General features: G+C 43.1%; 1 protein-coding gene across 1 annotated transcript in view; it reads left to right on the forward strand.

Moving 5' to 3' along the window:
- Positions 1 to 27,559, forward strand: part of LOC142030495 (scavenger receptor cysteine-rich domain-containing protein DMBT1-like) — a 52,313-nt gene that overhangs the window by 22,915 nt on the left and 1,839 nt on the right. Inside the window, exons 19-25 of the mRNA XM_075026732.1 lie at positions 10,190 to 10,279; positions 11,426 to 11,521; positions 12,796 to 12,906; positions 15,402 to 15,497; positions 16,775 to 16,885; positions 18,861 to 19,193; positions 20,744 to 21,055. Coding sequence (XP_074882833.1) covers positions 10,190 to 10,279; positions 11,426 to 11,521; positions 12,796 to 12,906; positions 15,402 to 15,497; positions 16,775 to 16,885; positions 18,861 to 19,193; positions 20,744 to 21,055 — 1,149 coding nt within the window. The remainder of the gene's footprint in view (positions 1 to 10,189; positions 10,280 to 11,425; positions 11,522 to 12,795; positions 12,907 to 15,401; positions 15,498 to 16,774; positions 16,886 to 18,860; positions 19,194 to 20,743; positions 21,056 to 27,559) is intronic.

Raw genomic sequence — 27,559 nt, forward strand, 5'->3', positions numbered from 1 at the left:
ACTGCCAAACCCATTCTCTTTGGTCTCTCGGAGGTGCCACCGAGGCTGACGGACAGGAGGAACCATGCAAGGGCTCTGCTGAAGTCCTCTACTAGGGCTCTAATATTGCGTAAAAAATCCTTGAGTTTTACGCAGGCACAACTCCCAGTGTTTTCTCCAGAGAAGTATTTGTGAATTTTCCTAATTGTTTTTTTTCCTTAATTGAACACCACTCATGAGAAGGAGTACCAGAAGGAGTCAATTAATCAAAATCAGTGGAAACATTGGCTCAGGGTACTCCTCTCTCCTTTTCTGTGATTTGAACTTTGATTACTTTAATTTGGAGTTGTTAGGGTTGGGGGTTGGTCATTTATGTGCTGGGTTTTGTGTTGTATCTGTGCACTTTTTAACAGTAATGTATTGATTATTCTTATATAGAGATGACTCTGAATCAGAATCCTGACAAATTGTTACGGTCTCCCTAAACTCTCAGAAGATAAGGCTCTGAATCAAAATGTAGCTTTCGTAAATGGATCTTACTTCTTGAAGGAATCAGACTTTGACAGAGTTAGCATTTGGTTACACTGTGCTCTTCAATCCCCATTTCTTACTGCATTGATTTTACTATCGAAATCTACATAAAAGAAATTCAAAGGCAGTATTACTCACACCTCACTCCCTGGCACCCCCAATGCACTAGAAGGCCACTTCCATTTTTGTAATAACAAATGTTTCAAGGGTGCTGGAGACAGTCACCAGCACTGGTACTCTGTGTGACCCCCACCCCTGGTACCTGCTGAGATGGAAGGGATTTGCTAGAAGCTGAGAAAATCTCTTTATTAAGACTATACCATTGTCCATGTGAAGGTGAAAAGCAGGAAAAGCTGCAAGAATGCAGCACACACCAAGATAAGCAACCCCTGTTGACACAAAGCCTTAGCTGTGTAACAGGATGAAATGACCTGTCCTACTGTGTGCAGAGCCAAGATCACCGATGCCCATTTACATTGGCATAGCCTTCATCTCTGACAAAGATTTTCCCTTGCAGGATTCACAGGGGTGGACTGAGGCGTCCGCAGGCTGAACGGTGACATCCTTATCCCAAGGCAATTCTCCTCTGGGACTGGGAAGCCGGACCCAGCAGTCAATACTCAGTTTTGTCCACAGAAGATGGCTTCACATGTAAAGTTTCCGCTTTGCTTTACCAATAAATTCACCATAAATGAGGGGAACCTGTTTGAAGGTTATGTTATTGGGGATGTGATTTACTTCACCTAGGCTTTGCCCTTTTCCCTATTCATTCTTCAATGTGCAAAAATACCTTTCACTTCAGAACAAAAATACTTTTCATTTCAGAACTTATTGGGGTTGAATTTAGTGGAATGGCTGACAGAGAGAAAATATGAAAAAAAATGCACTGAAGGAATACGCATTTTAATTATAATTGAGAACATGTCTGGATGGCTAAGCAACAAATATTAGGGCACTACACTGCTTCACATAGGTGGCATGGGTAACAGCAGCAGTGAATATACATCATGGGCCTTAATAGGAGCAAACAACCCGGCACATACCCAGGGTCTCCAAACCTCAACAGAATATTGCATTTCCAAATGCAAATCATACCACAAAGCTGTACAACAGCTACTCATCATCCTTTGTTGTACACACATTGCACCCAGCCGCCGCTCACCTGAGGCGTGCAGAGATATGTGTGTACGTAGCACATGGACTGCTGTTATCAGGTAATTCTGCTGCCTGTGAGGCGGCAGGGATTGGAGCTGGGAAAAGAGAAGACAGTCAGTCTTTGGTTCCTCTGCTTGCTCACTTTTTCTTGTGCATATTTTCCACCTTGCCACCCTTTGGCAATGTATTGTTTCATTCCCATGTTTGTTTCCAGGTGTTTTTCAAAGTAGAAAAAATAAGGAACCTTCATTTATATGTACATCTTGAAGACTTCAGAAGTTCCTTTGAAGTTGGTCCTTCTCTGCTGAGAAACAAAAGGTAAAACTGATGAAACAAAGCGTGACATTTCTTCTGAAATCAATGTTTTGGATTGTCCTTATTATATTTGACTAAATCATTTTTCATCATGCTTCAAAAGACACTATTTTTTAAACAGCTAAGCAGGTCCTTACCAAAGGGGTTTCATGACCTGAGAGAAATATTTCCTTTGTCACCCCAGGTCAGCCCTGAAGGGGCAGATGAGTTCACTTGTGTGGGGATCTAGATTTCGGCATGCTGGTCCCTCAGCCCCACTAGCTGAGAGCTTCCAGGGCTGTTTCTGTATGGCACTGCAAACACCTCTGCTATGGCAGGGCACTAAACATGGCCATTAACAGGCTGTTGGGAACGTGACGGGTTCAGCAAAAAACAGAATTTGTTTCATAAGAAACCTTCTCAAAAGTGCGTTAAGTATATTTAAAGCAATAACAAATACATTACTATAGCACAGAAAAAAGTGCACCGTTTTGTGAGTCCACACACATTAGTAATTTCTTTTTTTCAGGGAAGAAGAAATACAAATAAGTACATGTACAAGAATTACACATATAGGAGAAAGGCAGTCAGTCCTAGTTTATTACTTCAAAGACACTTCAGTGAAATTCTTTGCCAATATTAGATATGAGAGCTATCAGGTGTTATGCTTTATAACATCTTTCAGTGATAAAGGGTGAAGAGCTGCAAGGGAAGATGAACTAGATGGATGTCTGAGGTGGGCCAGACTTTCTTCTTCCTCATCTCCATTTGGGCAGAGACATACCCTCCCGCCTTGGCAAGAGACAGGTGAATGGAAACAGCGGTCCTGCTGTTTCTAGCTGTCCCTTTTGCACATGATTATCTTCACTTCTGCTTACTTTTAAAGGTATTTGCTAGAGTGGAGGCCTCTCTCTGGACCCTACAAAAGCCCTGTGGTGTTAGACCATCTTATCCAAAAAAACGTGCTCCCTCCCTAAGGACAGTGCCTCGCTGCCCTCCAGTGGCAAGAGCCTCCAGGACAGCTTTGCCTTTTCCCATTGCTTTTAGCCCCTCAAACTGTTAGACTCAGATCCTTATGGAAATTATAACACCTGAAAATTAGATGTTTAAATGCCTTTGGTGAGCTTACTTTTGTTTGCAAATGCTGGAGAAGTTGCCGGGTCAGAGCTGCAGAGCAGCATGACCACATGGATAACGTGCCCCTTAGCAGAAGGTGTCTTACGGTGCATGTGTCACATATACGAATGTATGTACCTCTGTGTGTACACAGGACACACAATACGAAATACACACTGAAATTCATATGTAGTTAGAAAAAGCTGGAAGAAGCTATTTCCAGGGAGGGGCAGTTTTGCCGGTGCAGCAAAGCTCCATCACTCCATGAGGAAAGCTTAACAGCAAGCTCCAGCATAAAGGTATTTCACTGCAGATGAACACCGTTCATTTTCTGTGAGCAAATTTCAATAGATATCTTTAAGAAGATGTTCTGGGAAACAGCTTTGCTATTCCAAGGCCACAAAAGTCAGCCCTACTGTCATCCCTGCTGGTTCTTGCCACGCAGGATTAGTCTGCTTGCTTAGCTTGGGACTGAAGTCTTGCCATCTCCTTTCTAATGGCACCTTCAATGCCCGTGACAGGAGCTCCAATGTTTAATGTGGAGGCTGGTCATTCTTTGTCACCTGTCACTACAGATTAGCTGTACGAATCTTCTGCCCCTGCTAGCATTGGCACCTACCACCATCGCTTCTTAGATATGGCGTAAAAAAGCCGAAGGTGAGATCCAGCCTCACTAGGCGAGAGCTGGGTAGCGCAGTCCTCAGCCTTCCGCATGTTCACTGGGACTAATGTCCTCTTGGGGACCTGTTTTATAAAAGAGACTGAGGGATGCTGTAAAAGCAAATCTTGATGCTCCTTCATATTCAAGATACTTGCATTCAGCCATGTTCCCCATATTTTCCTACCCCTATATCGAGTCTCCAAATAGAGGTGCACTGAAATGCCACTGATTAAGAGCTTAGTTTATAAATAGATTAGATGCCTACAACTAGCTAATGTGAATTATGTCCCCACTTTCCATTAACACCCATGCTCCTGCTGCATGGGATTTCTTGGACAAGTAGCTTTACTGCTGAGCACACTGTTTGGCTGAGTCAGCAGACTGACACATGAGCTATTTCTACAGGACTCTACACTTCCCAGAGAGAATATTATTGCAAGTCCAGCAGCAGCCAAATAAATAATTTTGTTATAAGATGGATATGAAGTGCACTGAAATGGCACATGCATATCAGACTTCTGTGCCTTCTACATGACATTGTTCAGATCCAAATCTTTAAATCCAGAGCACTTAGATCTGGGTCAAATCACAAGACATAATGAATTTGTTTGACATTGTTTTGAGAATAAGATCTTAATGAGATTTCAGTTGGAGTTTTGGACTGTTTCTAAAATTCCTTTTTGATTCAAAAGTGAAAAATGTTTGTATAAAATAGCTTAATTGCTGCCAGGAAAGAAAACTGCTACATACTATACTGTTCAGGCCCAGCTTAGAGCTATGTGGATAGAAATATATATTGATAAGGATCTACCATAAACCCACTTAGTCACTTCAGGAGATGACACTGAATTCAAGTAGTACACCCACATGGAACTAGGAGTTTAGATATTTGACATGACAGTTTTTGCTCAAGAAGGTACTGTGAGGGTAAAAACATGGATATCTAGATAGATATCACATATCGTACTGTGCTAAGAAAATAAGAAAAGCATTCATGGAAAGAAAGAATTGATGTTCATTTTTAAATCAGCTAAGAAAATATAGCTTTGCTTTTTTTCTCTCTCTAGCTGAGACCCGTCTTCTCCTTGACAGTACAGAGTGAGGTAGAGCTGGAGGTGTCCTTTGAGGTATCAGAGGTCACATCACCACCTCATGGCAAGGAGATGACTGTGTGGCTGGAGGGATCCTTCTGGGTCCGTGGCTTTGCTAGAGGCCAATCTTTTCCAGCTGTATAGGGTGGTCTTTCTAGGTGAGATTCCCTTTTTTCATGCAAGACACCTAATCTGAAAAGCTACCATTGAATGGTAGCTACTAATAGCTACCAGCTACCATTACATACAGACTCCTTAACACAGTTTTAGCTTAATTTAGCACCCTCTGGCCCTATTTCACTGCATTTCCTTGGTTGCTGTAGTTTAGCCCTACTTACTTACCCCCAAAACCAGTTCTTGCCCAACCATGCCTTGGCTAATATCTCTTACAGCCGTTTTGCTGCTCTGTAGGCTGCAAGTGAGAGCGAGATAACTGCAGATCTGAAACATGCTGGAGGGATCTAGTCCCGGGTTAAAGAGGAGTCAGAGGAGTATGAAAAAGCATAGAAACTACTTCTTACAGGAGTGATCTGTAGCAGACAGAGAGAATTTTGTTGAGACTTTCCTGACATTTTTAGGACGCTAATCTTCTTTTGGCACAGTTCTCACCCTAATTTAATCTGGTTTAGTATGGTTGTAAATTGGAAATGGATTTAACCGGTGATATGAGAATCCTTACCAAACAGGCTAATATCCAAAAGTAAATCACTGCTTCCTGGAACAACCACATCATCAAACATACGGCCACAAAGGGGCCTGGGGAGTGTTTGGGAAGATCCCAGTAGCCATTCCGGAACAGCGCTGTGGTCTGGATCTCCTTATCCGGATGTCTGGATGTACCCTGTGAAATGAAAATACTCAGTAAATCACTTCCTTGGCATTGATCTGGAAGTTCAGGAAGAAAGATCAAATTGCACAGCACACACCTTTGGTGTAGACCAGAACTCATTTAGTATAAATTCTGAAACTGCATTGGGTTAGAACAGACAACCGCAGTGAAAATGGACCTTCAAGTGAGTCTCACTTGGTTGCTGGTGTTAAGTGCTACTCTTCTATCTGAACCAGGTAACGTATGTAATACATTTTCGTGCTTTCAGGGAAATGTTAGAGAGCGAATTATTTACAAATACAGACTGGCTTGCTGGGAAGTGGTGGCAAAGAGTTTCCTGGAATATTGGTGGCAAAGAGTCTCCTAGAATATTGCTGACAAGCTCTGTACCATAAAATTGTTGGTTTAATTTATCTTCTAATTCAAAGGCTCAGATCAAATCCATAGGTTATATTCCAAAACTGGAGGTGCTGAAGAATGTTTTCTTTCTGTCTCTTCTATGAGGACAATAGTTTGGGGAAGTTTTTCTCTAAATGTTCCTCCTCTAATATTCTAGTTTTGAATTTAAATTCTTCTATACTGTACATTTAAAAATGTAGAGAGAGAAAAAGAAACACAGAGCAGCCTGCCAGACCCGGGTGGAAATATACTTTACTGTAGTACCATGTTCCTTCCAACTTCAAACAACAGTAACTCCAAACCTGCCTTATAATCTTGCTAGTTTGAATGAGGTACTTTGATCTTTAATTATCAGCATGGACACCATGAATAAAGTCTTGTCAATCGTTTACAAAACCAGATAATTTCATGGAGTGTAGATTAAGGGATTGGCTATATTGAATTATTTATAAGACAAGAGCAAAGGCAATCCAGAGGGAAGTTCAGCATCAAAGAGGACTAAGCTGCATTTCAAGAAGGTGGTCAAATCCCAGCACTTCAGCAACCCTACAATCTTTGTCCTTATTTTATAGGTTCACTTTTGTCTTTGATTTGACCTGATGTAGACTGGATTAACTTTGACTGGAAAAATCACTTAGGATCCTTGCAAACCCAAGACTTTAGTATCACTGAAGTAAAAGTCTGTGAAAGTGAGTGTCTGAAGATCAAATGCCAATTTGAAAATAAAAATAAAAATCCCCAAATGAAATTTCTCTTGATTTTAGTGATTGAATCAGGCACAGCTCTTCAGAGCATGCTAATTCCAAAAGAGCAAGGATATTATTTTTAAAAGCTGCCATTTGAAAACATTACTTTGACCCCCTGGCAGCCTAAATCCTTTTTCCTTTCAGTGAGTATAAGTAGATTTTTCAAAGGGATTTATGTGACTAAAACTATAGATTATTAAAACCACATGATCAGGTTTGTATCTTGTTTTGGAAGACCATTTCATCCCCTGGTATCTGAACCATGATGCCACAGGCTGGTTTAATCAAACATACATTTTTAAATACCTTAAGTAGTGTATAGTATACTCTTCGCTGTAGAGTTAGTCAAAGTTGGGCTTCCCACACAGACCTGAGCAAGGATTTCCAAAGATTTAAGCTAACATGCTGGGCTGCCAGCCAAAACAACTGTCATGGTCTGCACAGACAAATGGTCCACAGCCTCCCCGTTATTGAGGTAATCGCATATGGCAAAGGTAAGTAACCCTTTCCGCTGTCCCACTGAAATTTGGCAGAGCTCAGCTCCCGGAAGCCCATGTCTTCACTGAAGGTGAAGGATGTACACGGGGATTTCTGGGGTCAGGTCCCTTTGCTTGTTGTGCTGCTATGAAATAAGGTCCTCTACAGTCATCTTCCACTGAACTATGAGGAAAAGAGCATGTCCTTCCAGACACAGGGAGGAACCGCAGGATTGCTTCGAAAACACACCACACACCAACACTTACTGTATCTAACTGTATCAACACACATCAGGTACAGTCTCACAGCAAAACATAAAATAGACCTAGAATTGTGATATGTTACCCCAATGCTAATATGTTTTCTTGTCTCCCACAGCAAGTGGTGCGTGGTGGAACTCACCGGAAGGCTCAGAAACTGGAGGTCAAAACTTACTATGGAACAAATTTTTGAAATGGATAAAAGGCAAATTTAACCCCAAAGGTAAGAAAGAGAGTGAGACATGGTCGTGAGCGTGAACATACCGGGCACGCCTGTAGAGTTACACGAGCCAGCTCTGGGTGAGCTGGTTATCTCACCAGCACAGCCAACGATAACCTACCGTGACAGGTCTGGTCCTGTACACAGCAGAGCCATGTGAACGGGGCTGAATTAACCGCCCTGGTTTGGGCTCTGCTGTTCAGCTCCCTGCCCTGCACTGCTTTGCATGCTGCAGGCTTGCCCCAGTAAGCCCCAGGTACTGGGGACACTGAAACACTGGGCAGCCCATCCCTGCACAGATGGGGATGCAAGCTTAGACATAAGAAGTTTAGATATCCTGGGAATAAACAAATTGAGATATTTACCTGACAATTTTTGCTTTAGTTTCAGAAGATTCACAACTGCAATTGGTATCTGGAGGGGACAGATGAGCGGGGAGGGTTGAAGTTTACCATGAAGGCAAATAGGGGACAGTCTGTGGTGATCCCTTCAGTACGAACAGTGGAGCGTTGTATGCAGACAACTTGACTGTGGTCAAGTTGTCTCTGTCTTGGGACAGTCTTACTTTGGCCCTGGCAGAGTTGACATCCACCTGGATGACGTGCAGTGTGGTGGAACTCAATCTTACCTTTGGGACTGTCAGCACACTGGCTGGAGCACACATAACTGTGGACACCGTAAGGATGTGTCATAGAGTTAATTGTCTTCCTAGTAGCTGGTACAGTGCTATGTTTTGAGTTTAGTATGCGAAGAATGTTGATTCAGAATGTTTTTGCATTTTTTTTGATGTTCACAGGTGTGGCGTGCTCCACAGTTGCACCGTCAGGTAGGGCAGGGCTTTTGAGACATAAGTCCATTAGCTCTTCGCAGTCTCCCCAAGTGCCCAGAGAGTAATTTTTAACTCAGAAATCATGTGATTACAGCTCCTTGGTAGACAGTATTCTAGAATGGTACGTGCTCTGAATTACTAGTTATTGCTCCAAATTATTATTTATTCATCCACTGTATCATTATTTCTGTTCTTTGGATAGCCCATAGGAACTGTATTTGCCACTCATCTACTAATATTTAGTAATCAATTCATATGCGGCACTCTTACCCGGATATTTTTTTCACCTTCAATTCTTTTGATAATCTCGATTAATTTTTCCTGGTTCTTAAGCTAGTGCAAAAGTAGAATGGAAATAAGGTGTGTTTATACCCTGCTGAGAGGTGCACCGGTTGCATCTGCCTCCCAAGTTCTCTTATAATTTCTGCTTGGAAGATGTTCTTCTGAGCCACATTACCGAAAGTTTAAGTCCAAGAAACTGACTTTTTTTTCCATGAAGCCTGAAGTATTAATGATTTCAGAGATCCTTGAAATGTCTTTCTTTTACGTGCTGGTGATTCTGATTAGTAACATATCTCCCCATCCCCTGGCCATCTCTGCAGATTCCTCCTCTGCATCCAGCCCAAGCCCAGGAGGGGCTGAGACACCGTCTGCTCCAGAGACCTTGACAACCCTCGAGGAAGGTGAGGCATGCTTGTGTGCTGACAGTCACCTCCAAAGCACAAGGCAAATTTCATTCTTTATTTCCCCTAACAATGGCCACTTTGCATCTTTCCAAATGACTATTGCATCTCTAGTAGTAAAAGAATGCAGTCAGAAATATCTATCTTTATTATTAAATATTAGATGAAGGTGAAAGTCTTTTTTTCAGCAAAAATAAAAGGCTATGCATTGACTCGCTGTCCTGCAAAGCCCAAATCTACTTATTTCATCAAGATTTCAGTTCACATCTTCACTCCTAGTTGCTGCCGATCTCTCCTCTTCTTCGTATTTCCTCAACTTTCTCTTGGCCTCGCTTACGCCTTCTGCATCCACTATTGTCACAGAGAAAATTCCCACATCAGCTCCCAAAATCCCAACCACAGTTTATAAAGGCAAGAACAGTCATTTTGCAAGTGCTATTTAAAACAAACATTTTGTTAATTTGGGTTTTTCAGCTGAATTAAGATGTCACCATGTAAATCTGTAAAATATTCATAGCAGACAACTACAAATTAAGTATCTCTGTGAAGGAACAACACCCTTACAAAATTTTCACTTGAAAAATATCAGACTGTCAGGACATATCAGGAATATATGCATTTAATGATTAATACCTCTGAGCTTGTATCTATAAATATGACACACAAAATTTTGTAAATGTGTCCAGATCATTGTGATTTTTTTGTGTCTATGATTCATAAAAACTCCAGAAACATTAAGGAGCACAGCCAGGCATTTGCCCTCATCTCCCTCAGTCGAACCTCTGCCTCTCCAGTTATTTAGCAGACTGATAGCACACTTTCTTATTAAGCCTGAGACCTAAAGCAAGTCACAAGCTCCTCAAATCACCTTTGTGCTTTTAATTGCTACTTGCAACCATTTAATTTCTTATCCTTGTAGCCACCTTTGGTAGCACAGGTGCCCCCCTTGCTTCCACCGCCATCCCAGAGGAAACCGAGACACCAGAAACCCTGACTACGCTGCAGACAGGTAAAGGACATTTGCACGGCATGCGGCATGTTAGAAAAAAGTAGTTATGAGTTTTGGTTAGGAGGGGATGTCAGTAGAGGTGCCAAGAAATGTTGGGAAATCACCATCTCCCAGTGCAGCTGATGCTTGTCTATGAACTTCATCTGCTTGGTACCAACCCGCTGGCTTTCTGGCAGCACGGGCAGGCTGTCACTGACACTGCTACCACTACTCCAGTCGGGAGCTGCAAATGCTATATGCAAAGCCTGCTTCAGGGGAAGCTGAACGGTGCAGAGTCTGAAGGAAATCATTATTTTTATTTCTTTAAGAAGCATGACTCCAGAAAAAGCCACCCAGCCTATGTTTCTCACCGTTTGTAACATTACCTATCTGGATTCTAAACAATTTATGAGCCACCAGGCTTAGGCTTTCTTATCAAGTCAGTCCAGGACGAACAGCAGGTCCTGTACTCCCTCTTGAGGATTCCTCAGCTCAGATTCAGCTTCTCCCAACCTGGGGCCCAGGACGTTGCAGGCTCAGCTCAGCGAGCTGGGGATGAGAGAACTGGCTCTCCCTCCAGCCTCCCTCCCCTCTTCGGCACCGTTCCCACCTGCTAGGAACAGAGCAAGGAGATCTGGTGGACAATTGCAGGAAAAACAGTATTTTGGTATCAGTCTTAATGGCTTCTCCCTCCTTTCTGCAATGACTACTGTAACCCTGGGAGAAAGACTTTCAGTGGGATAAGCCAGGAAGAGCTGTAATAAACATTTCCCTCTATAGAACCAGAATGCCCTTTGGTATTTCACTTTTTGTACTTCTTAATAAAGTTGACAAGACATGCCCCGTTGCAGTGTTGGGAAACTATATACCAATAAATGTCACTGCCAAGTTAAAACACTCATTTCTGGTTTTGCTTCTCACACTCCTTTTGCTTTCCTCTGTCTCAATGAAAGAAGTCTGAAACTTTTTGATGCTTGTAATGCAAAGCATTAACATGAAGACCCATTTCTGAGCCATGTCAGTGGATGTGGAAGACAGCTAATACGCAGACTCCCTTTTCCAGAAAGCCTGAGGGCAATTAAATTCATCAAGAGCTGAATTCAGTCATTGAGCCTTACCTGAATGCTCTTTGCCTCTCGTTTCCATGTTTCTTCCTTCTTCTCACAGCCTCTGAAAATACTGCAGAAGCATCCACTTCACCCACCACACCTAGAGGAGACACTAGTACCTCAGCTCCAGAAACCACTTGCACAGCTACTGAAGGTAAGAACAGACACCGTGCCATAAAAATCTATTAATAATAATAATGTTCAAGTTTGTTTAAAATAGATTACATTGGTCGGATTGCAGTAACTGTATGAAGTTTAGTATTGGTAAACTGCCCCATCGAAGTGAAAAAAGAATCCAGCTTCTAAACCCTTCGTTTCTAAAATATTGGGCTGTCAAAGTCTGAGAGACACGTAATGATGAACAATTTGGAGCTTTAAGCTGCTTGTGCTATTGGTATAATTTAGCTATCAGCAGAAGTGCCCAAATATCAGTGCTTTTTTCTGGGAAGTGGAGAGCATCAACCATTAAGTCAGACTGAGACATCTTCACTTTAAAGATTCAAAAATCTTTGACAATTCTTTCCCGATCTTAAAGATGGAGATGCCACCACCTGACCCAGTGCAGAAGCCGGTTCTCTATACTTTCCCACTCATCCCTGTTGGACTCTCTCACCAAGGAACTAATGATGGGAGAGTGTAAAGCACACTACGCTGTAGTTGTTTTGTGTTGTGGAGCTGCCTATGGAGAATATCAGCAGAAAGTTCACTTGAATGCTGCTGCCTAAGCCCCCAGATCTGCCGCCCAGATCCTTATTGTCAATAGTAACAAAATATCACCTTACCTGAGTGATTATTCGCTTGAAGTTTTGACTCAAGTTACCAGATTGTAGAGATTATACTCCAATCCACTCTTCCTTCAAGGACATAATCAAAATCATATCAGCAATCATCAGCTCCAGTTTCTATCACTGATTGATGGTTTTCTCCAGTAACGTATTTCCTCAACTCTCTCATAGTCCCTTCGACATCTCTGCATTCCTCCTTTGCATCCACTTCAGTAAATGAAGACACTGAGGGAGTATCTACGCCAGGAACCCTAAGCACAGCTTACAAAGACAAAGTTATAGTTGCAAAATCAATTTTGAGTCTAAGTAAGTGAGCCAAGGAGAAGCCATATTGTATGGAAAATGTATGCAATGAAGTTTTAATAAAGAGGGCTAGGAATACATTGCTTCATTCTCCAGTGGCTAAGAACCTTAAAAATCCAAATTTTAAATATTTATTTATCATGGTATTATGTGGTGATAGAGACTCAGGTAGAAGTACGAGGGATAAGTCCATGTTTGTTCTCTGAAACAAAGCTTCCTCTGTTTTCACACTTCTCTGGCAAAATGACAAATCCAGAAAATTTTAACCAAAAATTTCATTCTGGCTCATAGTCATGTTTGGTCATTATTGTTCACTGTTCCTGTTGTTTTTTCCTCAAAGCTTCAACAGATCATTGTGTCACAGAAATGGACAACTTGATCACATCTACCGCAGTCATAGACAGTACTGAGCCATCAACAACTCCAACATCTACACCTACGCTGAGTGAAGGTAAGAACAGTCAGATACAACCTGTGTGCCTTGAATCCTTTAGGAGCAAAAATGTCTTTGTCCTGCATCACCCCGCAAGGCACCATTTGGGGCTCAGAAAGTCCCTGGTGTCCCACCTTTTCCCCATTCTCTTTGTTGGGGAAACTCTTATTCTGGCATCTATTTTGTAATATGCTTTGCAAGTTTTTTAATGAAGGAACTGTCTTAGTGAATCTAGGAAATAATTTCTTAGGTATTAAAAAATCTTAAAACCAGAATTTCACCAGACAGGCCCATTTTGCATAAGCCATCAGCTGAGCTGGCACCTTCCTATCCACCCCATGCTGTCCTACCTCCTCTTCTAATCAAGCAGAAATTGGTAGCATGAGTAGGCTTTAAACTCCTATGCAAATCTCCACCGGGGGAGACGACTATGTGTACTTTGCCTCTGGACTTGACAGATATTTTCAAGACACGCAAAAAAATGTGTGGGACACTATATGCAAAGTTCTTCTATTGATGGACATTTTCTGTAGTGCCTACAGTTGCTCTTCTAGCTTTCTGTGGACTCCAGGGAGCCAGAGGAACTGGTGGCCATCCTCTTCAAAGCCCCTCTTCAGAAAAGTGAAAGGCACTTCACACATAAACTAAATTCAGCATTTTAAAGCTTTCCTCAGAGCTCATGAGTTTCAAGCCTATTATATTCTTGATTCATTCAACCAAGCTCTCCCCATTACCTCTATCTTTCTTAAATGTGCAATCACTGTCTGAGCAGCTGAGGTCTCTTTAGCACCAAGGAGAATAAGTAGCTCCCACATACCACTCTGAGAGCAAGACTGAGGCTGGACTGGCTCACTGTAGCGTTAACATTACCAACTTCCAGTTTTTCTGCGGTCCTTCGGTGCCAGCTGGAAGGATGATTTTGCCTTTGTGCATTGGTTTTCTCATTCCAACGAGCAGCCCATTCCACCTGTCTTTATTGAATTTCAGCTTGCTGATTTCTGACATTTATTCAGTTTATGAAGATCATTTTGAATTCTCATCATGTCCTCCAGAGAGCGCACAGATCTTGCCTTTCCTTCTGCTACTCTATCTGTCCCATTCCAGTTTCAGTGGCAAGGGCTGAGGATCTCATTACGGTTCGGTAGCCGTGGCTGGCTGTTTAACACCCATACCATCTGTTAGTCCAAGATGCTGCATAACTTGATAAACAATTAGCAAGGCAACTGATAACTCCTCTCTATAACTTTTTTTTTAAACACTGCTTGTCTTCTACAGCTTTATTATCTGTGCTGTCAGAAGTTCAGAGCTGTGACTCAGTACCAGTGGTAGCAGCACTGGAAAGTGTAATACAGATTTGCTTACTGCTCCTCCCATTAACCTTATTTTGAACGATATTTTCATGTTCAAGATCTAGGATCTATCCACCCTAACTTCTACAAACATCTTAGATATGAACAGACAAATCTTCAGCACAGCGAAGAAGACATTTCAGTGTTTTTCTACCTTTTTCCTGCCAGTCAATTGACTTTCAAAAGGATAGAAAGGAAAACTTTCCTACTTTGAAGAATATTTTACAGAGCTTTGATCAGATTTTGCTGCTTACCTTACTTATTCAGCCTGGGCTCTATTCCAGCTGAATGAAAGAAGTTTGCACTTTTTCGCACACACCGGTGAAACTGAGAAATTAATGTGGTCCCTCAAGATTGACTTTGATCTGCTTGGCTGTCGGAAGCTGAACATGAATTTCTTAATTGAGTGATCTGTTGACTATTATGCAGGTTTAAGGAACTTAATACATATATGGTATATATGGTTTCCTAATAATACTCTCACTGCTACGCAACTCTGCGCCTCTATTAAGTGCTTTGCCTATGTCTGCTCAACCAAGTATGTGAGCAAACAATTTCATTTTATATATGTATGGTGTGTGGTAAACTGTTGTTTGTGTTAAAGTCTCAGGAAAACTAGGTGCTCACTGATTCTTTTCATTATATTCTACACTTAACTAAGCACAAAGCATTGACTTTGAAGAGATACAATTATCGATTCTTTTCTTTTATTAATTTGGTGAAAGTAAAAAAGTTGCCTTTCAGCTGTCTGTAGACAACCCCACAAGAATACATTAAAGATCCTTGGGACTGTTACTTAATCAGTCCTTTATTTTCTGAAAAAGTTGACAAGACATGCCCCGTTGCAGTGTTGGGAAACTATATACCAATAAATGTCACTGCCAAGTTAAAACACTCATTTCTGGTTTTGCTTCTCACACTCCTTTTGCTTTCCTCAGTCTCAGTGAAAGAAGTCTGAAACTTTTTGATGCTTGTAATGCAAAGCATTAACATGAAGACCCATTTCTGAGCCATGTCAGTGGATGTGGAAGACAGCTAATACGCAGACTCCCTTTTCCAGAAAGCCTGAGGGCAATTAAATTCATCAAGAGCTGAATTCAGTCATTGAGCCTTACCTGAATGCTCTTTGCCTCTCGTTTCCATGTTTCTTCCTTCTTCTCACAGCCTCTGAAAATACTGCAGAAGCATCCACTTCACCCACCACACCTAGAGGAGACACTAGTACCTCAGCTCCAGAAACCACTTGCACAGCTACTGAAGGTAAGAACAGACACTGTGCCTTAAAAATCTAATAATAATAATAATAGTGTTCAAGTTTGTTTAAAATAGATTACATTGGTAGGATTGCAGTAACTGTATAAAGTTTAGTATTGGTAAACTGCCCCATCTAAGTGAAAAAAGAATCCAGCTTCTAAACCCTTCGTTTCTAAAATATTGGGCTGTCAAAGTCTGAGAGACACGTAATGATGAACAATTTGGAGCTTTAAGCTGCTTGTGCTATTGGTATAATTTAGCTATCAGCAGAAGTGCCCAAATATCAGTGCTTTTTTCTGGGAAGTGGAGAGCATCAACCATTAAATCAGACTGAGACATCGTCACTTTAAAGATTCAAAAATCTTTGACAATTCTTTCCCAATCTTAAAGATGGAGATGCCACCACCTGACCCAGTACAGAAGCTGGTTGTCTATACTTTCCCACTCATCCCTGTTGGACTCTCTCACCAAGGAACTAATGATGGGAGAGTGTAAAGCACACCACGCTGTAGTTGTTTTGTGTTGTGGAGCTGCCTATGGAGAATATCAGCAGAAAGTTCACTTGAATGCTGCTGCCTAAGCCCCCAGATCTGCCGCCCAGATCCTTATTGTCAATAGTAACAAAATATCACCTTACCTGAGTGATTATTCGCTTGAAGTTTTGACTCAAGTTACCAGATTGTAGAGATTATACTCCAATTCACTCTTCCTTCACGGACATAATCAAAATCATATCAGCAATCATCAGCTCCAGTTTCTATCACTGATTGATGGTTTTCTCCAGTAACGTATTTCCTCAACTCCCTCATAGTCCCTTCGACATCTCTGCATTCCTCCTTTGCATCCACTTCAGTAAATGAAGACACTGAGGGAGTATCTACGCCAGGAACCCTAAGCACAGCTTACAAAGACAAAGTTATAGTTGCAAAATCAATTTTGAGTCTAAGTGAGCGAGCTAAGGAGAAGCCATATTGTATGGAAAATGTATGCAATGAAGTTTTAATAAAGAGGGCTAGGAATACATTGCTTCATTCTCCAGTGGCTAAGAACCTTAAAAATCCAAATTTTAAATATTTATTTATCATGGTATTATGTAGTGATAGAGACTCAGGTAGAAGTACGAGGGATAAGTCCATGTTTGTTCTCTGAAACAAAGCTTCCTCTATTTTCACACTTGTCTGGCAAAATGACAAATCCAGAAAATTTTAACCAAAAATTTCATTCTGCCTCATAGTCATGTTTGGTCATTATTGTTCACTGTTCCTGTTGTTTTTTCCTCAAAGCTTCAACAGATCATTGTGTCACAGAAATGGACAACTTGATCACATCTACCGCAGTCATAGACAGTACTGAGCCATCAACAACTCCAACACCGTCACCTACGCTGAGCAAAGGTAAGGGACAGTCAGATACAGCCTGTGTGCCTTGAATCCTTTAGGAGCAAAAATGTCTTTGTCCTGCATCACCCCGCAAGGCACCATTTGGGGCTCAGAAAGTCCCTGGTGTCCCACCTTTTCCCCATTCTCTTTGTTGGGGAAACTCTTATTCTGGCATCTATTTTGTAATATGCTTTGCAAGTTTTTTAATGAAGGAACTGTCTTAGTGAATCTAGGAAATAATTTCTTAGGTATTAAAAAATCTTAAAACCAGAATTTCACCAGACAGGCCCATTTTGTATAAGCCATCAGCTGAGCTGGCACCTTCCTATCCACCACATGCTGTCCTACCTCCTCTTCTAATCAAGCAGAAATTGGTAGCATGAGTAGGCTTTAAACTAAATTCAGCTCTTTAAAGCTTTGACACAAAGCATTGACTTTGAAGAGATACAAATATCGATTCTTTTGTTAATTTGCTGAAAGTAAAAAGTTGCCTTTCAGCTGTCTGTAGACAACCCCACAAGAATACATTAAAGATCCTTGGGACTGTTACTTAATCAGTCCTTTATTTTCTGAAAAAGTGCCCCCAAAATTTCAGATTGATGTTGATATTTCAGGTTAATGAAATATTTCATTGACTTAGAAACTTTAACAAAAAAGATGCCTCCCTCCCTATAAAGCCATTTGTAATATCAGCTGAATCACAACAAATTTATTTCTGCCTGTAATTTAAGTCAAGATCTGGATCTGGATATAGAATTTTAAATCTGTCTCTTTCTCACTATTCCCACCTGGATTTAGATAGCTACCGTAGTCCAGTTCTTAAACATTTTATTTAACAACTTTCACCTTCCCTGGTGAATACTCAATGCCTAGATCAACAGGTTAATTATCTTTTGTCTCAGTTATCTTCTTTTCTCCCCAAAATCATATTTGGCACTCTTGTAGATGTTTAGACCTAGCTCTTGGGAAGCGAGCCAAGCACATTGTGCTGGCATTTCTTTACAGCCAACTTTTGCAGAAGTAAATGATAAGCATGGTACTCGGATGGAAGGAGCTTTGATCATGGTCAGCAAAAAGGAATTAAGAAGAATTAAGGAGAAAGAGAGTCCTAGGAAACATGGCCCTCATTCTGAATGGATGTGAATTAGTTGGTTACAAATGGCTGCCAGGTGACAGCAAAATGTCCCAAAATGAAAACTTCGTAATCACTGACCCACCAAGGAGTAAGACAGGTGTGTATACGTGGTACAGTTTATGATGGCCACAAACTAGGAGGAACTCAATTACGTTGTCGGCAGTGTCTCTGATTTCTTTCTCTGAAAGAAAAATACACTCCAGGCCCATAAAACTAATTTGGAACTTCAGATCTCTAAAAGCTTTTCCCTCTGAAAGTGAGATAAATGTGTGGAGTGTTCCGTAAGTACCCAGCTCTCAGAAATGAGCCTGGTCTGTAGAAATAGCTCTGCTACTATTCTGGGGAAATGATGCCGTGCCAACCATCTGTTATGCCAGAGGGTTAGCAAGGATGGGAAAAGAAGCTGAACCAGGCATTATTTAAAGGAAGAAACTTAGATTGCAAGGTATCCCAGGAAAAGGTTGGCTCTGGGTATTTGTGTTTGTCCTTTAGACAGCTCTACAGTACAGATGAGAATGACGGTAAAGAAAAGGTAGAAAACCTTCCCTTTGTTGCACAAAGTGGGGAGAGGTGGCAGCTAGCCGCACAGGCGAGGATCATTTTCCCCAGAGATGAGCACATTCGGGAAGAGGACAACGTCCGTGCCCATTGGGCATGTAGAAAGACGGGTTCGAGCATTTATAATATCTATCCTACAACAGCACTGAAATTCAGGGGAGGGTCCTTTGCCAGAGCAGACTCCGTTGCAGGCTACCTGCTCCTGTCTTCCCCGGGGTGGCATTTGCCCCGAAGACGGGCCGTGCCACCGCCTCGGACAACCACTGATGCTCTGGACGGGCTCTTTCTCCGCCGCAGATGCCTCCGCTCTGTCCCTGCGCCTGGCGGACGGCGACGGGAGGTGCTCGGGGCGCGTCGAGCTCTACCACGACGGCGGCTGGGGAACGGTCTGCGACGATGGCTGGGAGCTGGCGGACGCCCAAGTGGTGTGCAGGAGGCTGGGGTGCGGAGAAGCTCTGGTAGCTGCGTCTGAAGCCTGGTTCGGTCCAGGTTCTGGGGAAATCCTCCTCGATGACGTGCGGTGCAGAGGGGATGAAGACAACCTGTGGGACTGCTCCCACAGAGGCATCGCCGTCCACAACTGCCGACATAAAGAGGACGCCGGCGTCATTTGCGCGGGTAGGCGAGCACGTTTCGGGGAAATTATTGCTTCGCGAGCAACGAGAGCTTGCCTGCAGCTAAGATTTTGATGCACAGCTTGTTTCCATCAATGGAATTGTTTCAGACATGAAACCAAGACCTATGAGAATTGCTGTGTTTTACCACATTTTTTCTTTTTGTTAACCCATGCAGTTTATTCACACAGGTTTGTGTTTTAATTTTTTTATTTTAATTCTCAAATCCTTTGGCTACCTGGAATATCATTGTCAATCGTATCTGATGCCATTTCCTACTCTATTACCTGACCACTTTATGCATTACTATTTGAATCATAATTTTACATGATCACTATCATATTTCAGTCCTCCTAGTCCTGATTTCCCATAAATTATGAACTATGACTAGTAAATCAAGTTTCCTTTTCCCGTATTTAGTAGGAGATTATTTTTAGTAACTTCCTTTAGGATTTTTCTTAATCAATTCCCAGTTTTCCACTGAATATTCTGTATTCTGACTGGAAACACCTGTGTAGCTGGAGAGCCAGAGTCACTGCAGCCTCTGTCGGTGTTACGACACGTGGTGGTCCACGGACAAAGCTCATCCACGTGGCAGGCGTTCTATGAGCCTGAAATGTCCAAGGTGAAACCTAACTGGGTGAAAGGGGTTGTGGATGAGACCTGGCACAAAGAATGCTGGTTTACAGCTTATCCTGGGGATAACTTCCCCTGGGGAAAAAATCAAAGCAAATTTTTAATAGAGTTAGGTTTTTTAGTAAAGACCTCAAGCAGAGTTAAACACACAACCCTAGCAGATGTGTCTCTTTGGTGAGTATGTCCCACACCTAAAACAATTAAAGCTTACACCTGCAAGGTAACTGCAACCATTAACACCTGACATTTAAAAAGGGGTTTGCAGCCTTTTCCCTTTTGGTGATGATGCTTCCAGAGATGAATGGGTTGCTCTGTATCACTACTGGTTTCTTTTTTTTTCCACACAGTAACTGCAGAAGGTTATTACGCATCCTCTGTAGTAAAACTAGAAATTCACTTTTCTGTTTCCTTTCCTAGAGCCAGATACTTCCCCGGTCACAACAGAGACCGCTCCAGCTGGTGAGTTCTCCCTAGATGGGTCTTGCAAAGCTTTCACAGCTGATATATTTTATATAGTAACTTAAGCACTGGTAGGAAGGCAGAAATTTTATAGGTAAAAATTTCAAAGCAAGTAAATGCATGTAAGATGAGTTTCTGAGATACCTGAGGCTTATCTAAGAGTTTTGCTGTTAAAGAATATTGGTATTGATAGGAATGGTTTTGTTAGCTACAGACATATACATTGGAGCCCAAAAGAGAAAAAAAAATCTTTATATTTACTCCCAGGTATATATGGCACACTATGAGAGTAAGGATTTATCATAGCTGATGAACTGACACAGTGTGGCTTGTTACAATAAGATTAATTTCATGGTTTTGCCGCTTTCTGTGCAACACAACAAAGTTGGCTTTTGCTATTCGATAAATGCACCTGGAAAGCCCTTTTCTGAGGCTGCTGAGTGCCCCTGCGTTTCCTTCTGCTTTTCCAAGACATGTCCCTGAGACTGGTTAACGGACGGGATGTGTGCTCGGGTCGCCTCGAAGTCTTTCACAACGGGAGCTGGGCAACCGTCTGCGATGATGGCTGGAACATGAAGGATGCCACGGTTGTGTGCAGGCAGCTGGGCTGCGGAAAGGCCGTCTCAGCCAAAATCGAAGCCTTTTTTGGGGAAGGCACAGGAGATATTCTCCTGGACAACGTGGCGTGCAGAGGGGATGAGTCCTCCCTGGAGCACTGCTCTCACGGGGGGCTGGGCACGCACGACTGCTACCACAAGGAAGACGCTGGCGTTATTTGTGAAGGTATTCACCTTTTCCATTTCATTTCATGTGAATTAAGTTTCCTAAGCTGTGCATGCAAGCTGGTATGGGTGAAGGGAAGAGCTTGGTGCAAGGCTTGGAGCCGCTGTGGGAATGGGGACCTTTGGCAGCGGCCGTGGAGGGAAAGGGGAGGCTGGTGAGACCCAAGAATGATGGTCATGGGCACCCTGGTCACAGGTGGGACCAGCCCCTGTGGGCTCCAAACATCCTGGGGCCATCTCCTCCTTCCACCAAGGGATTCCTCTACCTGGGTCTGGGGGAAGCAGAGAGGGAAAAGTGGGGCTATACGCATTTTCTTCCGGAGAGGACCACCAGTAAGTTTTGGCAGACCAACCTGGACTCTGCTTTGGGGACAAAGACTATTTGCCTAAGACCCTCAAAGTACTTGTATCAGACTTGCAATTTTATAAACGTATTTTCTTCTTTTTATGAATTTGTACTCATTTTCAAAGATCTGCATCATATTTATGTGAAGTTTATTGAGGAAAAGGAAGAAAATTCCTGCCAGCTGAGGATGCAGATGGAAATTGTTTTGTTGGAGGTTCTGGCACTGGGTGAATGTGGTGTGTCTGACGCTAGACATCAGTGTAGGCTGGCAGGCCACTGCATCTTTGTGGACTCCGCTGTTTCTGTCCAAGAGAAAGTGAGATCCTATAGGGAAGTGATACTCACGCTGTGCTGTCATACTGTATTATAATGATATAGTGAATAACAACAGCTGTGGGACTTACGCATTCCTGAAGAAGTGAATGAGGCTTCTGTACCCCTCTGAAGAGGCCCATGTTTTCACTTTGATTTTATTTTTGTAATTTTTTCCTCTTCTCCCCTTTTTCTACCACCATGCACTGTTCTTAGTTGGTGGTTACTGACAAATAATTACAATGAATATTTGAGAAACAATTGCAACAAATCTTTGATGTGCTTGTACATAAGCTGCAAGCCCCAGGAGAAGCATTTCAGGAGAAATCGTGTTCAGACTATCAGCCTGCATTCCTAATTCACTCAGTCCTGCTCAATCCAGCACACTGCAAGACATTTCTCCTCCAATGTATCAAGAGGCTGTATTGCAGCACGAGCCATACCCGCTTAAACATTTTAGTAATTTACAGAACAAAATGCTTGTTTCCCAACTAACCTTCCCAAGCTGCATGTAATTTATTTAATTTAAAAAGGAGTTCCGGACAGCTCATCTGCTAGGCTCGTGCAGATCTTGCAGTGGTGGAGCTACTTCACTGCCAGCAGCAATTCATACTGGATTTCAGCCTGGGTGAGGAGGCAGGACAGAAATTATACCTGTCCCCACCAGGTTTGCTTCTCTGCCCCCCTGTCATACGACAGACGTACTCGTTGCATGGGGTGGCAGTAAAAATAGCATGGCAGAAACACCTGCAGCCTTCTCCAAGGCTTCTTCACAAAGCATAACCTCAGTCACCGTTTTGGGGAGAGCCCTGACTGTCCTGCTGCTTGTCTGACTTTATAACTGAAAGCATTGATCTGGCTTTCCTTCTTTTGATGGTTTTTATTTCCTCTCCTGACAGTCCCTCCGGAGCTTCTTGTACCTAAACCAAAAGGTATGGAGTACTTCAGTGTTTGTTTATTTATCTCAGGTTTAGTCAAATACAACTTATCCCGCAGCAGAGTGCTGATTCCCCTGGACTTTAGCAGCACTGAGCCGAAATTCATGCTCTCTCGGAGGTGATAGAGCACTTACTGCATCGTTAACCCTGAGGAATTCAAGGCGCTCAGGTGAACACCAATTCCTGGCCGCACTGAGCTCTTTTGCCTCTGTGGAGATACGCACAACCACACACATGGTTTCCATCCACCCTTGAGGGTGGTAGAAATACCGCAAGCTGGTTTACACAAATGCCAAATTATGGGGTAAATTGGGGATCTCGGTATATCAGGCCTAATTACACCTAAATGGTAACGCTGCTTTGCTTTGTCAATCTATGCTTTGCTCGCTCAGTATTGGAAAAATTACTAAAGCGAGGCTTTTATTTTCTCTTTGACAGTCCCGACCGAGTCCACGACGACTGAAACACCAGGTATTTATTTCTGGTCACTTATTGAACAGCGGTGAGCAGAGGCACTGTCAGACCATGACAGACAGCAGGATCCCTGGCTCACACAGCGCTCCGGGACTGAGTCAAGAAATTAACTGTCAGACACTCACCTTTTCAGTCTCAATTCAGGATTTAGCAGACTACCCGCCTTCCTGGCAAGGCAACGCTGGCTGCCAGAGCCGTGCCCTGTCCAGCCGCGTTATTTGTTTCCCTGCCCCAGCTCAGGGTCTCGCTGCAGGGTTTTGCAGAGGCGATGCACATCGCCGTGCCGCCGCAGCAATATGTTCACGGCCGTATGCAGCGATGCTCGGGCCCCGTTCAGCCATGCAGCCAAGGGCTTCCCACTTGCTCACGTGGCATCATGCAATGTTTCGGGGCAAAAATATACAATTAAGACAAAATTTATTTCTTTTCTTTCTCACAGTAACAGTCACTCCTACTCCTGAAGCAGCAGACATTACCACCCGTAAGTAATACAGCTTTACTCTGGCTTACATGCTTGGTTGTCTGCTCAAGTTCTGATCATGTATTTACCGGCTCCCTGTCTCCACTGTGTGTATATTCTCATGGATTTAACCATGATGCTGCAGCAGCAGCATCTTCCAGGTGCTGTGGCTGATTGCCTCTCGAATGAGACCTGCAGGCCTCCTGTGGTTTGGGTACCTCACTGGGGCGGGTTGACCCTGGCTGGATGCCTGGTGCCCACCAAAGCTGTTCTATCACTCCCCTCCTCAGCTGGACAGGGGAGAGAAAATATAACAAAAGGCTTGTGGGTCGAGATAAGGACAGGGAGAGATCACTCACCGATTACCATCACGGGCAACACAGACTCAACTTGGGGAAAATTAATTTATTATCAATCAAATCAGAGTAGGATAATGAAAAAAAACCACTAAATCTTAAAACACCTTCCCCCCCCCCCCCTCCCTTCTTCCCAGGCTTAACTTTACTCCCGATTTCTCTCCCTCCTGTCCCCCCAGCAGCACAGGGGGACAGGGAATGGGGGTTGTGGTCAGTACATCACACGTTGTCTCTGCTGCTCCTTCCTCCTCCTCAGGGGGAGGACTCCTCACTCTGGTGTGGGGTCTTCCCCGGGCTGCAGGTGGAGATCTGCTCCCCCATGGACCTTCCTGGGCTGCAGGGGGACAGCCTGCCTCACCGTGGTCTTCATCACCACGGGCTGCAGGGGAATCTCTGCTCCGGCGCCTGGAGCATCTCCTCCCCTCCTTCTGCACTGACCTGGGGGGCTGCAGGGCTGGGGCTCTCACATCTTCTCACTCCTCTCTCTGTTGAAGTTTCTGTGCTGCAGCAACTTTTTTCCCTTCTTAAATCTGATCTCCCAGAGGGGCTACCACTATCGCTGATGGGCTCGGCCTTGGCCAGCGGCGGGTCCGTCTTGGAGCCGGCTGGCATTGGCTCTGTCGGACATGGGGGAAGCTTCTAGCAGCTTCTCACAAAACCACCCCTGTAGCCTCCCCGCCACCAAAACCTTGCCACACAGACACAATACACTCGTGCCTACCCAGTGCTGGGACAATGTCTAACCTGCAGTTTTGTTTTCTCTCATGTCTGGGATCAGCCCCTGCAGAAGACACGACACCTGAAGCAGCAGGTAGGAATGACTTTAGCTTTAGTAGAACTGGTCTAATGCTTGATCCTGGGAGTAAACTGATTCCCTCCCCATTAACAGCCCTTGCTTTACTCACACAATAATGGGACAGTTACTGAAGCGTGGCTTTTACTTTCTCTTTGACAGTCCCGACTGAGTCCACGACAGCTGAAAAAACAGGTATTTCAGGTCATTTCTTGAACCATGGTGAGCAGTTTACTATTTTTCATGTGGACAGTGTTTAATTTCATATTTCTCTTCTCATAGTAACAAACACACGTGCTCTACCAGCCTCTCCAACTCCTGAAGCAGCAGCCATTGCCACTTGTAAGTAATGCAGCATTACTCTGGTTTACATCCTTAGTTCTCTATCAAAGTCATGACCTGATGATGTGTTGGCATGGCTCCCTGTCTCCATACTCTCATGGATCTAGTATTTTAACTTTGGGAATAATTCCTTTGGCTTCCATACAAATTAAGGGATGGAAAATGCTGGTGGTATTGATCTGGGAGAAATACTCATACTGATGAAAGTATTAGGGAAGGGGAAACCACTGGGGCAGACACACTACACCAATATAAATTCAAATTTGGTCAAGATGATCTCAGTCCTAGAAAGTCAGCCTCCTTGCACTTTCAAAGTTGCATCCCCACTCAAAGTTGAGTCAGTGGGAATCCTTCTGACATTCAGTGGTATTTGGTTTGAACCTTAGTTTTCTACAATGGGATTTATCTCTTGAAAAATTTGAATTGCAGGTTCTGCTCAGTAATTGAAAATATTCTGCCTCAGATGCTTAGATAGCAGACTAAGGTTTGCTTTTGAAGTCTGGCCCTATCAGCTACACATTGGTAAAGGGCACTCAGCTGCCTCAGTAAAACATGCATACTTGTGTTGACAACATACAGGAGACTAAACTTCAGATGCAAAGCATGCATTTGAGCATGGGACTATCTGCCTACACTAAGGAAAAACAGAATTAAATCTTTAATGTGAGTAATATGTCATCTTTAGTATTCAAGCCCCTACACTTAATATGAGCCTTTTGTCCATGACAACTCTATTCCTCAGAACTGTTGCTACTAACATTTCCTAGTCTTAATGCATTCAGCTGATTACAATGTATATTAATTGATTACATAAAAGCACACATTTTCCTAATACAGTCTCACTTTTATTTTTTTTTTATTAAAAGCCCATCTGAAAACAGACCCAGCACCTATAAACCCAGGTAAGGTATTCTCATTCTTTCTTCTTGTTAACAATTTCTCTTCCTAAGGGCAGTATATGCTGGGTAAGAGATGTGAGCAGGGGAAGCCTGGCAGTTTAATGGCAGAGGGTGTCTGAGTGCAGAAGAAAGGGGGAAGCGGGAGAGGCTGGGAGCAGGCAGAGAGCTTCGGATGCCACAGCTTACCCTGGGACCACACGCCACCGATACAGGGGCTGGCAGCCAAACCATCCTTCCTGGTAGGTGTCAAGGGGCTGAGCTGGCCTATGTCTGCACCATTTATGGATAAAACACATTTAAAACATCTGCCCGCAGCCTGCCAGGCTGCTGGCAAGTCGGAGCCCATGTGCTCTGGAGGGTTCGCAGGCAAAGAAACAGCCTGTTATTACAGCGAGCTCACCCTCTTCCTACAAGAGAACGGATGGACAGCACTGACCTGTGTAACCTCAGGGTTGTAGGAGGGAATAATGAGCTTTTAATAGTACACCATCAAAAAAAGAGAAATTCAGGTCCTCTCCATTCAGCTGCTATTTCCAGGGACAGCAGCAAGGCCCACATTCGCATTTGCAAAGAGTACTAGTATTTAATGCTGCATTTTGCTCTACGCTTACATATGGTTTATTAACATTGAATTTCTTCTTCTCCAGCAGAACTTACTTATCTGCCTAAATACACGCGGATGATGTTACTAAGATTCTTAGCTGGCCTGTGCCAACCGATGAGGCCTGGGATGCAAAGTGTAAGATTACAAGGGTAAGTATTTATTCACGCGCATGAGGTGTCCCAGCCAAACTGGGGCACCCCAAACGTGGTTTTACACTGGGTTCTTGCACCTGTCAAACGTTCAGTTACAACACGATTTGACTAATCGCTCATACCCACACTACCAATTACTAATCGTAGTAAAACTTTGCAAAACAATTCTATTTCTGCAGCATCCTTGCTGCCTGTCTATTGATCCAGATGTCCCTGGAGTCAGTCTTGCTGGAGTTACTGATCTATGACGCCGGATGATGCTGGGAGAGTTTCAAAGACATGTCAGAGGGGCTGGGATGCTGGCGTTATCTTGCCTGTCCAGTGGAATCCTTCATGGACAGCCTTAAGCTTCCACGAAGCAAAGTCTTTCTTTCCAGGGCCAGGCTGTCCTTTAGTTTGTTTTAATTAAGCATGATCAATACTGGAATCTCCAGTAAAATTCCACTACCTCATTATGTTACAGTTTATAATGAGAACTAATGTATATTAACAAAGTTAGTACACTTTAATTCTCTAAAGACTGATTGATATAAGAGTTAGGGAAGGGATTTTTCATAACAGTGAACCCCAGAAGACCCTACACCAATGCCAGAAGCTACCGTGCAGGGAACAGACACCTGAGCAACCCCCAATGAATACCTAGGATGAACTCCTGCGCCATGTTTCACGCGCCATACAACAGTTGTGGCACAAGAAGGCTGGTAGGAAAGTATGGGTTTTAAATTATCATGCGCCAAGACATTATCAAAATTATTTATGAAAAAAAAATTTCAAAAATATTTTTAAAGATTGTTACCCCATGATGCCCCCCCATGACTTTGTGAATGCC

Source organism: Buteo buteo, chromosome 4, assembly GCF_964188355.1.
Source record: "Buteo buteo chromosome 4, bButBut1.hap1.1, whole genome shotgun sequence".
In the NCBI taxonomy this organism is placed as follows: domain Eukaryota; kingdom Metazoa; phylum Chordata; class Aves; order Accipitriformes; family Accipitridae; genus Buteo; species Buteo buteo.